General features: G+C 38.6%; 1 protein-coding gene across 2 annotated transcripts in view; it reads left to right on the forward strand.

The window, feature by feature from the left end:
* The window catches only part of KCNH8 (potassium voltage-gated channel subfamily H member 8), a 356,652-nt gene that overhangs the window by 186,636 nt on the left and 153,077 nt on the right, over positions 1 to 16,939 (forward strand). For both annotated transcript variants that reach the window (XM_008170570.3, XM_065583465.1), the window contains one exon: positions 10,938 to 11,178. In XM_008170570.3, coding sequence (XP_008168792.2) covers positions 10,938 to 11,178 — 241 coding nt within the window. The remainder of the gene's footprint in view (positions 1 to 10,937; positions 11,179 to 16,939) is intronic.

The raw sequence follows: 16,939 nt of genomic DNA on the forward strand, positions 1-16,939 counted from the left end.
CATGCTACAAGAAATTGAGAAGGCAATTTATCTGAGAATAACATTTGATTTGAATGTATCAAACTTGGTGCAGTACATAACCTGATGTGCTTGTACTTTAATTGCAGTAAAACTCTCTCTGTATTAAGAAAATCCTGGTGCTCATCTCTAAGTAACAATAACTGACAAGCAAGTTAATAAAATACTCTGTGGATGTTGTATTTTTTTAACTTTGTCAGTTTTGTTCAGCATCAGCCGTCTACCATTATATTCCTGACTCCCCTTCCCAGAAGGCACAAAATAAAATAACTAAGTTCTGGGGAAAGCCCTTACACTCTTTTTTAATAGCTATTTTATTTACTGGTTAAAATTTATAACGGTTACCATGATGCCCTATATGTCCATAATCTCCTTCCTATCAATTAATCCCAAAGAATGTCTACATGCTACACTATGACAGCCATTTGCCAAAGTGGTACTCAGAACTTCAAGAGCCAAATCCTCAGCTGCAGTAGACCAGCATCACACCATTGACACTGATGCTTATTTACTCCAGCTGAGGCTTTGGACCCACGTCTCCAATACCTTTTGAACTTTAACCCCATATGGGGGACTCCTTTGTTGCCCCAACTCCACACAGGTGAGTATTCAGAATCTTCTAGAGAATAGTCTTTCTGGGAATCTTAATGCAATAGTACTAGTTATGCTTGTCCCACAACACTCCATGATGCCATATCAGCACATTTAGTCTCTGCTGCCATTAAGCAGGACTCGTGGGTGCTGCCTCTGCCTCAGTGAATAAGACTGCCAATTAAACCTTTGCAAAGGAATCCAATGTACATGATCCTAAGAGAAACAGAAACAAAACTTAATTTATGTGCTGAGCCATGATATTTCTCAGAATTCCTTAAACCTGAGGGGCCATGACACATCACTGACCGTAATCATATCACTGACATCCAGGAAATAGGTGGATTGCTAAGTGTGGTGATTGCACAGTATTGTGGGAGGGGAATAAGGAACTTACATAAAAGCTGGACAGAAGTGCTGTCCTTGCACTCATGGAAACTCAGAGACTGCTCCTTTAACAACTCCCTTTGGCACACCGCAAAGGGCACAGGAAAAGGTAAAAAGTTAATAGAGCCATCCTACCCACCCACCCAAACTTGCTAGCTAGCAACTCTGTTTGGCCATAGAAGGGGGAGTATGCCTCACCTTTTAAAAAGGCTTCCTGGTGTATGAGCAAATTCTGAGAGGCATACTCAGAGGCACAGTTATTATGGTGCTCTACTGGGGCAATGCAGCTCCTCACAACCCTAAACAATGGTCTGTGCCTAAATGGCACAACCTAACCCTTAATGATTTGGTCACTGACCACTGTGAAAACATTGCCACTTCAAAGGAGGACTTACATATTCTTTAGTGCCCACCCTCAAATACTGAATCTTCCAACACTGGGAAGTAGTCTGATTAAAGTAATGCCTCTGATCAAGCCACGGACTGGAAGCAAACCACAAAGACAAGCCCCCCTAATTTATGTGTAGTGGTGATAGGAGTCAGACCTGGAGAAAGGAGTAGATTGGGACAATGAGCCTATCAGGGAGAGTGGGACTGAAAGCTGGTGGTGGTGGGGAGGGAAATTGGGACTGAGAGGGGGGGTGCAGGGGAGAATGGACTGGCTTGGCAAGGAGACTTGGCCTGGAAATGAGTGGAGTCTCGGGAGATAAGGTATTGGATGAGACTGAGGAAGGTCTTTGGGGGGAGAATTGGAACTGACTGGGTGAAGAGACTGGAGCAAGGAGTTGGTAAAGGAAACAGTGAGAATGGATGAGGAATCCAGGGGTGGAGACTGGGACTGGGAGCCAGGGGAGATGGATATAGACAGATCAGGCAAGGATGGGTGGAACTTGGACTTGCTGACAAGGAGACCGGGGATAGGAGCTGGGGGAAACTGGGAATGACTGGACAAGTAGACTGGGAGTGGAGGATGCAGCCTGGGACAGAGCAGCCAGAGGTGGAGATTACGACTGACTGGCACCAGGCTGAGAAGCCTGAGGATTGGACACTGGGACCGGCTAGATGAGGACAGTAGGACAGGACTGAGGAGGCAGGGTGGGAAATAAGACATGATTGAGAGAGAGTCAAGTAGGAGGGAATGGGGCACAAAGAGTCAAGCTTGAGGAGAACAGGCAGAAGAGACTGTGCCCACAAGAGCATCTCCTTCCATCTAGAGCCTGGGTTGGAACCCAAGATTCACGAATCTCACCATTCCTCTGCTGTCAGCAAGTATCTGTGAAGCCCACTGGCAAAGTGTCTCGTCAGTCATCGCCCTCGAGTTCTGGTTCACATCTAAGATGACAACCTCCTACTGCTATCAGTTACTCTGTTAGCTCAAATGACCTTGGTCTGTGTGGCAGATGTAAAGGTTTCAACCCTGCTGATTCATGAGTGTCAATATGATTCCACATGATGGAATTTTACTTTTTTCACTTTTTTAAACATGCAGAAAATTGCATACCCTAAAATATGTTAAAAGAATGTTAAGGTTGCAAAGTCAAGCACTAAAATTAGGAAATGTCAGAATTAAATTGGCTGTTTTATCTTAATTCACTTCTCACAGGTGGTCCCCAATTCTGTTTTTCGTTTTCTGCATGCCTGACTTGAGACCTTGGGGTCAGATTTGCAGAAATGCTGAGCACTCACAACTGCAACTGAAGTCAATGGGAACTGCTTTGAATATATTAGTGCTATATAATGCTATATACTCTGAAAACTCAGGTCCAAGGTAGCTCAGATTGGGTGTGCCAAATTAATACAGGGGTACTGGAATAATTTGTATAGTGGACTGCTGACAGCCACTGAACCAAACTGTAAACTCTGTATATGATGGAAACCACTTCAAGCCAGTGGGTGCGGCAGCACCCCCAGCACCACTACTACCAGCACCACTACTACCAGCACCTATGAATTAATGGATACTTTTGACCTTAATTTGTCTGCCTTAGTTCCCCGTCTATAAAATGGGGATTATACCACCCCCTCACCTTTACGGAGCATTATGAAAATAAAGTAATGTTTGCGAAGCACTCATTTATTAGTGATGATTGACATAGATAGGCCCATGGGGAAATTAGTAATTCTTTTTTCAGAGCAGGGTACAAATAGTGTGCAAATAATAAATAAAGGCCTGGGACCATACATTCAATAATAGGGCGGAAAAAAATATTGAACAGCAGCTAATTAAGTGAGCACCGTGCACTGAATGAGGCAGGAGTCCTGTGGAAAAAATAGTATGTGACCATTTAATTAAAAATTTATCATATTGAATACACACAATTAAAGTTGCACAGGTGAGCTTAAGTCTGGCACTTGCTCACTTTTGGGAGCTTGACTGCAACCATAATGTGCTTTTAATGTATTTTTTGTTTATGTAACATAACATTCCATTTGAAAACCGTACAAAACAAAACTAAAGTTAATTTCTAAACAAAATTTAGAAACAGATTTTGAATTTTATCAGCTTTTATTTTGCAGCAACTAAAAGTTCTTGATATGAAAGTAAGGTGGCATTAAATGAAAAATATGGCTTTGGATGTGGAGGAAAAAATACTTTTTCATCGGACTTAGTCTCTAGAAAGAGAAAGATATAGTTCACTTGACTGAAGTCCTAAAATAGCTGTATATTAATGATCTCTAGTTTAATATTTGGCTACAAAGCCAAAATATTCTCATCAAAGCTTTCAGTCTGCACGCTAAGGTTGATTTTTAACATGAACAAAAAAATGTTAAAATAACCAAAGTCAATTGTAATACTCTGGGTATACAATGGGTGCTTAATCCAGCATCTTTTTCACACTTAGAACAGGTATCTAAAAGAATGTACCCAAGGTGTAGATTCATAGGTTATAAAACCAGAAGGGACAACTGTGATTATCTGTTAAGCCTTCTTGTGTAAGGCCACAGAACTTCCCTAAATTAATTTTCTGTTTGAAATAGAACATATATTTTAGAAAAACATCTAAGCTTGATTTTTAAATGTCCAGTGATGGAGAATCTGCCACAAGCCTTGGTATATTGTTATAGTGGTTAATTACCCGCACTATTAAACAAGTTTTGCCTTATTTCTAGTCTGAATTTGTCTAGCTTCAGCTTCTAGCCATTGCATCAGATTATATCTTTGCTACATTGAAGAGCTTTCTATTATAATTTTTTTGTTCCCCATGTAGGTATTTATTGACAAATCACCCTTTACCCTTCTCTTTGCTAATCTAAACATACCAAGTTCCTTGAGTCTTTCACTCTGAGATATGTTTTGAATCTTTTAATCATTGCTGTGGTTCTTCTCTGAATCCTGCTCCAATTTATCAATATCCTTCTTGAATTGTGTGCACCAGCACTGGTCACGGTGTTCCAATAGCAGTTGCACCTGTGCCAGATACAAAGATATATAGCTTGCCTGCTTCTACTTGATATTCCCTTGTTTATACATCCCAGGATCACAATAGTCATTTAGGCCACGGCATCGCACTGGACGCTCCCGTTCAGCTGATTATCCACCATGACTTGCAAGTCTTTTTCAGTCCACCATGCTGAAAGTATGGCCTACACACTTATGGTTGATGGTAGAAAAGAAGGAAAAGGCACCAATTGTTAAGCCTCTACAGTCTAGAGCATAGTTAGTTTGGTTTAGTTTTTTTATACACATGGAAGGGTCCTGCCAACTAGCCAAGTAACCAATCAATTTAAGAAATCAAGAGGCTGCAGTGAAAAGTGTATTTAGCTAAATGGAAAATTCCAGCGCATATGGATAACCTATTTGAGAAGTAGCAGAACGTCAAATGCCTTAGGATTTATGCTATATTAGCCATTTTTGGACACTGTCCATCTGTTCAATAGGTTAGTATTAAGGTTGGTTTTAGGCACAGGCAGTGCTTCCATTCCTCCCACATTATTTTTGACTCACTGAAAATAAATATATTATAGTACCATTTTAATTACAGAGGATCATTACACTGAGCTATGGAGCTGTAAAATTGCAGTGTAGATGTTTGAGCTCAGGCTGGAGCCCAGACTCTAGGACCCCCACAGGATCCTAGAGCTTGGGCCCGAATATCTACGTTGCAAATTTTACAGCCCCATAGCCCAGGCCCACAAGTCCAAGTCAGCTGACTTGGGCCAGCCATGGGTGTTTAATTGCAGTGCAGACTACCATCTGTGTACTGCAGAGCTTGGGGGAGATATTGTGGTCTGCACTACCCCACACTCAGGGCTGTGCTTTAAAGGCACATCCTAGCCCTGAATAAGAAAGCACATTTGTGTATCAATAGAAGGACTTAATTGACTATATTCACAACTAGAATTGTCCTAGAACCTGACTGATTTTTTTCCCAAGCTACAGTAACTTTAGTGTTCATAGCAATATTACAATGGTAGCTCTAAGGCACTGCTGATCACATTAGACATGCTGCTTTGTTCCTTGTCTTTCCTATTGCTTTGTCTGTTCCTAGGAGGGGGGCAAAAAATCAGGAACTTACACAGTGAACTAAGATTCTGAAAAGATGAAGATAAGAACTATAACTCTTATAATCAAGAACTTAAAGCAGAGGAACAAACTTGGTTCTTGTCAAGCTCAAGATTTCTTCCTGCTTAGGGAAAATAATTTCAACAGCTGTACTGCAATATAATTAAACTCACCGAGTTTACAAGGACAAACAAGAGTACAAGGACAAACAAGAAACCACCAATAACTGAAAAAAACACAACAGAAGAAAGATTTTTAGAGCAGTATGCTAAGGAGAAAGAACAACTCTTTTTCAGGTTTATGAAACTCTGTCATGAGTATAGGACGACCTAGAGGAGTCTAATGAAGAGACAACTGCTATTCAAGGATGATGTGGAGTATCAGCCTGTAAAGAATATTCACTGGAATATTCTTTGAGGGAGAAATTTGAACAATAGTGCAAGTCCAAGAAAGAAAACATGAAGATACAGCTAGAAGAAAAAATATATATATTGTTTTTTGGTATTATTATAATTTGTATTTTGCTAGCATCTAAAGGCCAAATTGAGAGTGGGATCCCAATACACTAGGTGCTGTACACACGTGTAAAAGATAGTCCCTGCCATGAAGAGTTTATAATCTAAATAAACAAATCAGACAAAAGGTGGGAAGGGAAATGTAGGGATTGATCCAAGGGTCATACAGCTGGTCAGTGGGAAGAGAAACCAAGTCTCCTGACTTGTGGGCTAGCGCACTATTTTAAGGATCATACTGTCTTTCAGGCACAATTAGGAATGTTTACTAGACTTCCCTGGAAATTCCCCTGGGATGGTGCTAGTGCAAAATAATCCAAAAAGAATTGCAGAGGTCAAGTATTCCAGGCCAGTGGAAGCAGCTGGGCTCCCCCCCCCCTTTAACAAAAGAAACATAAGCACAGAATTTATATATCCTGCAGATCTTTTTGGGGAGGCACTGCAATTGCACCTTTCCCCTGCCACGGGCTTCTGTGATGCCAGAAGAAAGGGAAGCTGGCTCACCGCTGGAGCAGCCAACTGTGGAGAGGGAGGGGGAACTTTGGCCTTGCTGCCCCCACTCCTACAAAGGTTCCAGCACCCTTGCTGTGATCCTTCCACTGAAGCATCAAGAATGACTGCTGTTGGAGATAGGACACTGGGCATGGGGGAGGGGGACAGTACTCTGAGGTGAGGCCAAGCAGTCTCTCTCTCAGGTGCTTAATTGGCTGGTTCTTGCTCACATGCTCAAGAAGGTAATTTCCTCCTAGGTCAGACTGGTAGTGACCTTGTTTTTTTAGTTGGTTGGTTTGTTTCCTCTGCCTTCCTCTGCAGTGGTGGGTGCAGTTCTTATGGGTATATCTCAATCAATTTCCTAACACTACTAGGGCCTTTGGGCATCAGTGCACTTCAGTCCCTCCTCTTTTCTGCCTATGACACATAATAGTTTAGTCTCCTGCAGGCAGTAATACATTTGTCCAATTCAGATTGGTGGGTGTGGCGTGTGGGTGGCTGGGCGGTGTTGGCGGCTTGTAATATACCCAAGGTCAGACTGGATGATCAGAAGGTCCCTTCTGGACTTAAATTATATTTGGCGAGTGGAAAAAAACCCCACAGGTTCAGCAGCTGCAAAAATGGATTACTATTGCAGAGTACAAAGCTAACCTAGCAAGATCTCAGAAGTAATTTGAGTAATTGTAGCAAAGAGAGAGAGCTAGTGTTTGCCACTGCAGAAGAGAAGTGGGAGAAAGGTCATGGAGAAATGGTGAATTCTAAATTAGCATCAGTAAACCTAAAACAAAAGGAGCTGGAAGAGAAGATACTTCTCAAAGGAGAACTAGAACTAATACAAAGATTTTAAACTGTCTGATTAAAAATTAACTGACAGCAGTCTGGACTTAGTGGAACATAGGAAAACAGGATGAAGCTGTTGAAAACAAGAACAAGGCAAAAGCTCAGATTAGTGCAACCATGGAAATTCAGCCCTTGATCTTGAAGAATGAAGAGGCTGAGGATGGAAAAGACAGGCATATCAGCGTTCTCAGAGAAACTGGCAATGATAAAGGTTGTGTCAGACAAAGCTAGTTTGAGTTTACCTGCAGTCGCACAATTGTTATCCATCTGTTATGTTCATATTGAATAACTTCCAAATCAGAAGCAACCTTGGCTTGCTGAATGCACGCCAATTTCCACACTGTATTTTGTGAAGCTTTTCATTATCTGTACTGCAGGCCTGGTGATAGCAGCGCTAGATGCTCGGCAAGTCCTTCTGTTAGTGAATAATATTATGAAAAGGTTCATGAACTAGATGCTGCTGTTCAGCAGGAGGAGACTTTTTTTTTTAATTGAAAGATGAAGAGACTGAAAATGAGGGAATTGGGGAATGTATTTGAATCTGAACTTTGTATTTGCAGGGACCCCTGCAAATGAGAAGGATTCAAACAAGTTGTTCCTCTGAGGAACAAGACTACCCAGTGCACCATATGTATTCTCTAATGTCTATTGGGTCATGTTAAATATATGTGTGAGGCAAGATCTGGTCCTAAAGTAATTATAAATAATGTTAACGTTCATATAGCAGGCATCAAAAGGCAAATGGTTTATATTAAGATAAAATGAAATAGACTGCTTAAGAGGTAAAATTGTAGAGGGAACCCTGGGATAAGCTCATAGGAAGAGTCAGGATGGGAGCCTTAAAGTCTACCTGTCCTGCAGAAAAGGAGAGTCCTTTAAAAGGAACTCTATGGTATTTAATGGAATTTTCCCAGCAGAAAAGGAAATAGTCAGTTCCTGGCCAACCCTATTCTTTATTAATTCCTACATCTTGTGGATTGATGGGGATTAACATTCACAGTCATCAGCACCACCTAGCCACATCAACATGCCCATTAGGAAAAGAAGAATTTTGTAAAAACATTTCCTGTTACTATAGAGGGGGAAAAATAAAGAATATGATCATTTTCGCAAGATGTATTTCTGCCTTGTTTGGGGAATGTGCTTCATTAAAATAGAGCTCTTTGCCTTGTAGGGTATGTCTGCTACAGCTGGGAGGTGCGATTCCCAGCTCAGGTTGACCTATGCACACTAGCTCTGCTTAAGGTAGTGTGCTAAAAATATCAGTGTTGCCTGAGGTAGCACGGGCAGCGGCTTGGGCCAGCTGCCTGAGTACATACCCAGGCTCCATAAAGGTTTGTACTAAAGCAGCTAGCCAAGGATATTTCCAGGGCTACTACTGACTACACTGCTATTTTTAGCATGCTAGCTCCAGCAGAGCTAATACACTTCTGTCTATCTTAACTGGGAAACACACCTCCCAGATGCAGGGGAGACATGCCCATAGATACTATACTGAAAGCGTATGGCTATTTGAGTAATTATTGCTGATTATAAGAGACTTGGAGAACAAGTCCCTAAACTATGCATGCTGTATATCACCAGTGACAAGCTTAAACAATGGTAGCTTTAAGTGTCAGATGAATGTGGTACTTGAGCAATCCTATTTTTTCATGCTTTTTTCTTTTCTTTTCTAGTTTAAAAACAAACTGGGTTTTGTAGTGGGTTTTCATGATGTCTGTTCCAACTTCATTGTATGTTTAAAAGGGATGCTACTTTCACCCTGGGGATGGGCAGAAGGAGGAAAATTTGGGGACAAAATCGGATCTCGAATACACTGGTGTAAATCCAGAGTAATGTCAGTAGATTGATGTAACTAAAATCAGAGTCTGTCCAATTCTGAAAAGCAAGGTGCTTTTTTCTGGAAAGGTGAGCTCTGTGCTTTGCTAAATTAACTTAATGAGGATTCTTTGCGCTTCGGGTCCAACTGTGCCCCCATGGGAATTTATTGGAAGGGACCATGCATATCTTAGTTCAGTTTCCTATATGGTAGGGCTAGCATTAGTCTGTTTGGTTCAGCTCTTTTACAGACTGCTTATCTGTGGGCTAAGGCATATCTTCCAGCAGAAGCTTTCAATGATTCACATCAATCAAAAGCACAGACCCAACCCTAAATTCAAAATCAGTGTACTTGAGGAACAGGATGTTTCCTGAGTCATTAATGTACAGATTCCAACAGGTAAAATGCTGCTTACTGCAGTTAGAATTGATGCTTTTAATTTTTGAACTGTAAGTTGTAATAATAATATCCAGTACTCCAAATTTCTTTGATGCAAATACAGAACCTGCATTAGTTCTGCTAGCCCCCCAGGAAAATATTCTCCAGCAAAAGAACTGAAATAAAAAATTATTCATTAGCAAATTATTGCCTTTGTGGTGCAGTTCACTTAAAACTTGTGTAATGATCTTGGAAATCCTTATATAAGAAATGAGACCACTCACAGAAGTCTAAGGGTACATCTACACTACAGGGGGGAGTCGATTTAAGATACGCAAATTCAGCTACGTGAATAGCGTAGCTGAATTCGACGTATCGCAGCCGACTTACCCCGCTGTGAGGACGGCGGCAAAATCGACTTCTGCGGCTTTCTGTCGACGGCGCTTACTCCCACCTCCGCTGGTGGAGTAAGAGCGTCGATTCGGGTATCGATTGTCGTGTCCCGACAGGACGCGATAAATCGATCCCCGAGAGGTCGATTTCTACCCGCCGATTCAGGCGGGTAGTGTAGACCTAGCCTAAGTTTCCTGGATCAGACCAATTATAAAGGTGGTGTGAAATCCATTAACTGTATAATGCAAGAAAAAATCTTGGCATTACTTTAATGTCAGGCCTAAATCTTTTATCAGTTTAAACGACTTCATATTATGCTAAAGTTAAATACAATATGTGTGTGTTTGCATGTCTGTCTCATGTAAATTGAAACAAACTTTCTTTCTCTTACAAGAAGGTAGTATGATTAATTCATAACAATTTGAGTAAATTTTGCTTCTTTTTCTTTTTATGAATGACCTGCAAACAGATTTTCCCCAAATTTGTTTTTGAAAATTGTTTACCAGATAAATTCTTCAAATAAATTTGTGTCTGTAGTTTGTTCACAGGGGGTTCATTGTGAAAATTGGTATATTAAGCTGAAGTAGTTTTGATTGGCTGTGTAGGTCATGTGATGTATATCTGTTCCCCAACTGAATGAATGTAACTCTCAAGGTCAAATTTCAGTGATGTTTGCTATAGTTTATGAATGGAAAATCCACTTTCCTTTGATATTCTGCAATATTTGCTTAACTTTCACTGTTTGGGAAAATATTCTAGCAAATGATTTTGTTTTTTAGGCATATTCATAGAGTGAACCCCAAAGGGTTTACAAATACATTCAAAGTGAATCTGTTTGTAAATTTGAATGATTATCTACCAAAAAACATTTTGCAGTATTTGTCCAGCTGTAAGTGTCACAAATATTTCTTAGCTCTTTTTATAACATGAAAGATCAGATTCATTGAAATATAATCTGAGGTCAGATATTTTTTCCTAATTTCTCCCATTCTTTCTCTTTCAGAATGTTTTTGTAGATAAACCAGCATTTCCGGAATACAAAGTTTCAGATGCAAAAAAGTCCAAATTCATACTGTTGCATTTTAGCACTTTTAAAGCTGGCTGGGACTGGCTTATTTTACTGGCAACGTTTTATGTTGCTGTGACTGTACCTTACAATGTTTGCTTTATTGGCAACGATGAGCTATCTACAACTCGAAGCACAACTGTCAGTGACATTGCAGTGGAAATTCTTTTTATCATAGGTAAGAGATATTTTTCTGCTTTCTGAATTTTGTTTTTCATTTTTTATAGAAAATCTAAATTTAATGTAAAAAGATGGAGTTATGATCAGATAATTATATCACTTTTTAAAATATTCAATTTCTCAGCAGAACATCCTAACAGATTTTTTCCTTACAGATATTTGGTGGTTTCTTTATTCTTATATATTTATCATGCCACATACCAAAATGTGGTTTCTAGTTAGGCTTGTTATTATAGTTTCAGTGAGAGATCTGCTTTAAAAAAGTAGTGCAATATGTTTTTCATATTAGAAATGATCTCCATGTTTCATTACAACACAGGCCACATTAGTACTGTTGGTTATGTTCTGTAATCCACCTGAATGTTGGTATTTGAAGTGTAAATTTTGCTTTTTTGCTTGTCCCCTTCTCAGATTCTTAAACTGATTTTTGTTTTATGAACCATCCACTAATTATATCTCCAAAACATTGAGGTAAAAACATAATATATTGGGAAATAGGATTATTCCTGATGGCTCTTTTGTGGTGCACGGAATTTCTTTTTAGAGATTCATTCCTTTTTCTTTATGAACACAGAAAAGCTGATCATACATGTTCACATAGGCCTTTGAGTATAACAGGAAGGGTCTTAGAACTTTTTGTAGTTCCAATACAGTTCTATATCTATTGATTAAAAAATATGTAGCTACATTACATAAAGAGTATAGTGCAATTCTGGTGCCAATACATAGCTGTAAGGCCTTTTTTAGAGAAACATGGAAAGTTGAATAGGATTTTATTTAACCCACAGAGACATGGGAATGCAATATGGTAGAAAGGAAAGGATGTGGAGGAGGGAATAAAACTATCAGCAGAGTAGAAGTATCTTTAAAGAAAATATCTAAAGTACAAAATAAAATGGGAAATACCATACATTTTTCTGTTGCCCCCTCCCCCCCCAAAAAGGTGATTTGGAATGAGTGGTTAGCTCATGTATGAGAAATAAAACAAAACCCAAACTTCTTATACACCAAATACCAAATGTAGGCTATTTTTAAAGAAGAAAACTGGGAGGGTGGAGTTTTTTCTTAAGATCATCTTGAAAAATGTTTCTTCCCCTTTGCTGATAGAAGTTTAACTTCAATATAAGAATAGCTAGCAGGGATGATACTTAGTGGAAGATTCTGAAATATTTGTCTCTTCACCTTTGAAAGTAGAGTTCAAATGCAGATTTAAGGCAAACTTCTTCTCCCTGATACTCATGGTGGATCTTCACTGACTATTATTCTTTATTTATTCCCTGTTAATTGCTCACATTATCCTCAACCATTGCAGAATATGCAATAGAGATCTACGTTCTGCGATGCAAATCAGACAGGAGAATTTTTGTCCTTTATAAAATGTCTGAGGTTTTCACTAATCAGTTATGAAGTGACTACAGATTACATTATAAAAAGTGCAAAAACAAATCAATTCCATTAGATCCATCTTAGGGAGAGAGAGACAGAGTGTAAAAATAATGTAGATTTAAGGTTAAAATAACTGGATGATCACAGGTTCCCTTACCATACAGAATGCAGATAACTGATTGATGTTATGATGGCGTAATTGGAATCTGAGTATGAGAAAATATACACTGCGTCTATCTGATTTATGTGTAGTATTATTCATATGTAGCAAGACAGAAGATTTAAGGCCCAGCACTACCTTTTTCTTTCAATTCCTGGGTAAAAATACACAACTTTGATATCAATAAATCATCAACAATGATGTATCCATGATGCATGTAGCAAATGCTCTTTTTATTTTTCCTGACTTCTCTGATCTTTGCCTGCTATTTTTTGTGCCAGCTCTTGGCTTTGTGATATAGTGAGTAAAGAAAGTAAAATCATGAATAAACACATATGGGTAAAATTTTTGGTGCACTAAGAGGGATTTATCTATCCAATTTCAATTAACAGTAATGAGAATCGCAAGCAACACATTGAAAATGTACCCAAATACCATTTACTCTTTTTTTCACACATTTTTCTTTGGTAGTTGTTTTATTTATCCCCTTCGCTCTCCTCCTCCCTCTTCCTCCCTTCCACTCCCGTTGTTTATTTTTTTAACAAAGAGGCTGGATTTTCTCATTTTTTGATCTATTGTTCTGGAGACAGGTTGTTCAGATCTTTTAGGGTTTCTATTTATTGTGTGTAAGAACTGGTTCTTTCATATTTATGTGGGAATGGAAAATAATAGGCTTAATGTTCACTTGTGCCACAGTCTAGCAAAACCCTTAAGCATGGACTTAACTTTCGGAACATGAGTAAGCACACTGAAATCAATGGGATTAGTCATGTACTGAAGGTAAAGCACAAGACTGAGGGCTTTGTTGGCGTTGACAAGGATACTTTTGATGGATAATTTGTGCAATCTTAGGGAGACATTGAAAAAGTGTTGAGAAAATTCCTCAAGATTAGCAAAGTGAGAGAACTGATTGTAATCAGTTTGTTGTACATGAACTACTGCATCACTGTACTTGCAGATACTGAAGAATCTTGTATCTGTTTTAAATCTCTCTTGGATATCTCAGAATTTTTGATAATTTTTATTCACGTGTGTAATTTTGATAAACTTTGTTTTATTTTTAGGTAAGATATGCTCTCATTTTTAGCAGTATCACTGATGAGGGTAAAGCACTCACAACAAGAAGGAAAAATACCTCTTGCACTTTCTAGAAGAATGTGAAGTTTAATGAGCAAGAACAATAGAATACTGTGCCTGCTGCATACCAGTTACCAAGAAAATTAATAGGATGTGGACTGTTGCTTTCCTTTGAGTAAAGAAATGTCTGTTAAAGTGCTGGGGTGAATCCTTTGCCTTGAGTGGAAGACAACTGCCAGGCTCATCCGAGCTGCAATTCAGGAAGGCATTCCTAGCAAAGTACTTGAGAACATGCCTAAATCCCATTTAAGCACATTGTTAAAATTAAGGGCATGCTTAAGTGCTTTCCTGAATCAGTAGCCTGGTGAGTGGAGTGAAGTGTTCAGATTAAATGTCTCTCCTAAAGAGTGAATAGTAGGTCAAGCTGTGGGTTTAACTGCTGTAACTTTTAAAATTCTCAAAAGCAAAGATTGGGGGTAAGAACGTATTTTATTATTTCAAGAGGGGGACAAGGTTATCTTTCACAATTCAACCTAATTTTAATTTGTTAAATCCTGTACATACTAAAGTGTTCTTTTGGTCATTTGTTTTCATGTAGCTATTATTTCAAGCCTTTTTCTATTCTCCTTTCCAGTTTTGTATATCGTTCTTATCTAGTTAGACTCTATAAAGAAATATTTATTTTTTATCTGTTTCTCCATCTTTATGAAGAATGCTTTATTTTAACTAACAGGACTACCTAAAAACTGCTTAAAAGTTCTTTTAAAATAATAATAGATGGACCCAAAGAGAAATCCTTAACTCGAGTGAATTTAAATGCTCTCACACACAAGTTTTTAAAGGGTTTCATTGGTGACTAAGAAAAACACATTTATTTTACCATTTATTTCAAAGTTCTTGCAAATGATATTGTACAGGCAGCTAATTGGATAGGATTTGTTATGTAATACGTATGCTAAGGATCTCAATCTATCCCTATGCTGTTCTTTTCCAGTATGCGTAAAGGTTTGACATACAGACTATGTTATGAAAGAACTGGATTTGATACAATCAGCAACCATCTTACACACTTAACCCCATTTGCACCCCCTGAGCTGGAAGCGAGAATACCACAAAACCACGATCAAAATCTGGCTTTGCTTAGGCAGACAAAAACAGCTGAAAGCTGCAGTTTTACTGACTGGGATAGATAAAGTGAAAGGACAGATTCATGAGAAGGGGGTGGAAATGTGGAAAACTGATCTTGATTCTGGTTGTCTGTGTTCAAGTTTTTTTGCTGAAGCTGCTTTTCTGATAAGGAAAATAATGCATTGTTATTGGCTGTTGCTAAGGAAATTGTTAGCCTGTTAGGAGCAATTTGAGTTGTATACTTTATTTGGAGAAAATCTATAAGAAGTTTAGTTAGCGTGCATTGAAGTTTTTATTTAGGCTAGGGTGACCAGATGTCCCGATTTTATAGGGACAGTCCCGATTTTGGGGTCTTTTTCTTATATAGGTGCCTATTACCCCCCACCCCCGTCCCGATTTTTCACATTTGCTGTCTGGTCACCCTAATTTAGGCAAGGATCTGGCACCTAAGCTCCCCTCCAGGTGGAAGGAAGGAGGGCCCCAGAAGGCTGGTTGCTGATTCCTCGAAACCAACTCAGAATTTCAGTAAATGTAAATGTTTGGAATGCTCTGAACCTACTGCAACAGCACATACGTGTGTGTGTGTGTGTGTGTGTGTGTGTGTGTGCGCGCGCGTGCTTGAGACCTAATAAAAAAGTATTTTTAGGTAAAAGTACACTTGTTTGTACCAATCATTTATCAGATAGAGGAACTTGTCCCCGTTGATTTACTCCTGCCACAGGACCCTGTGTTGCTTTTTGTCTGGAGAAAAACAGTGATGTTACCACTGCCTTGTTTTCTGAAAACCATGGGTAACATATAGTATAAGGGACCTTGGGTTATTTGGCATGTTCTCTTTTCCTTCTGGATGATCTAGTTGACTAATCTATCTGGGGAAATTATTTCTTCTCTCTCCATTTTGTTAGTCACACCATTGTTGCCATGTGACTTTTACCCTTGTATAAATCTCCAGTCTCATGTTTTTGTTTCTACGAATTGCTTCATTCTGACTTTCAGATAAAGAACCAACTATTTCATTTTATCTAAAAAAGCATTAATCACCTTCTTAATTGTAAGTGGTGTTACCTGAAAAATCATTGATCTGTTGTAGAGTCCTATCATTATTACTAAATAAAATAATATGAGCAGAATTTATCCTAAAAAGAAGTTTGAAGTCTTTTCAGGCAAGCAACAATTTTTTGGTAGATTAGCCATTAGAACTTTGAATTTTCAGTAGAATAATGATTATTCTCCACATAAGGTTATTCAAACCTAGTAAGATGACAGATGGCCTTGTAGACACACTTTTCTCATGTTGAATACCATTTCACAAACAAAACTGAAATGTTTTGTAAGTAACTCATTTTTAATGAGCTACAAGGAAATGTAGAGATCAGTGATATTCACATCCCAACAACTCCGGAACCAACATACCCTGCATGTTGCCGTAAAATGCAATACATCATTTGTTAATTATTATAGCCTAATCTTTTCAGTTCAAAATAAGCATACCACAGTCATACAACACACTGTACCTAGCACATCAATTAGAACATTTTCATAAGACACTTCCTTTGTGATATTTTCTGTTGCATGTTATTATAGAACATGGAAAATAATTGGATCATTAATGTAGCTTTCACAAATTAAATACCAGATTAATGGATCTAAGCCATGGACCTCAAATCTTCCAAGCATTGCCATAAATCCACATGAATTCCCTGGGTCTTACATTTTGCGTATGAATATCTGAATAATTATAGTACAATAATAAAGTACAAGCATATATCTCACTATTGGTTATGCATAAATGATTCAGATATGCACATTATTCCATCAAAGGTCAAGTATAATGTACACTTACAAAATTTGGCCTACATCAGCCGTAACAAGATGGTAGTAGCATTTTAATAACTCACTCCATTATTAACAAAAATACACATGTTGCTTCATATTTTTTCCCAGTGAAAATGATTAGTTATTACTCATGTAGCATCATAGGTGCATTGTAGTGCTTTACAAGTAATGT

Source organism: Chrysemys picta, chromosome 2, assembly GCF_011386835.1.
Source record: "Chrysemys picta bellii isolate R12L10 chromosome 2, ASM1138683v2, whole genome shotgun sequence".
Taxonomy (NCBI): Eukaryota; Metazoa; Chordata; order Testudines; family Emydidae; genus Chrysemys; species Chrysemys picta.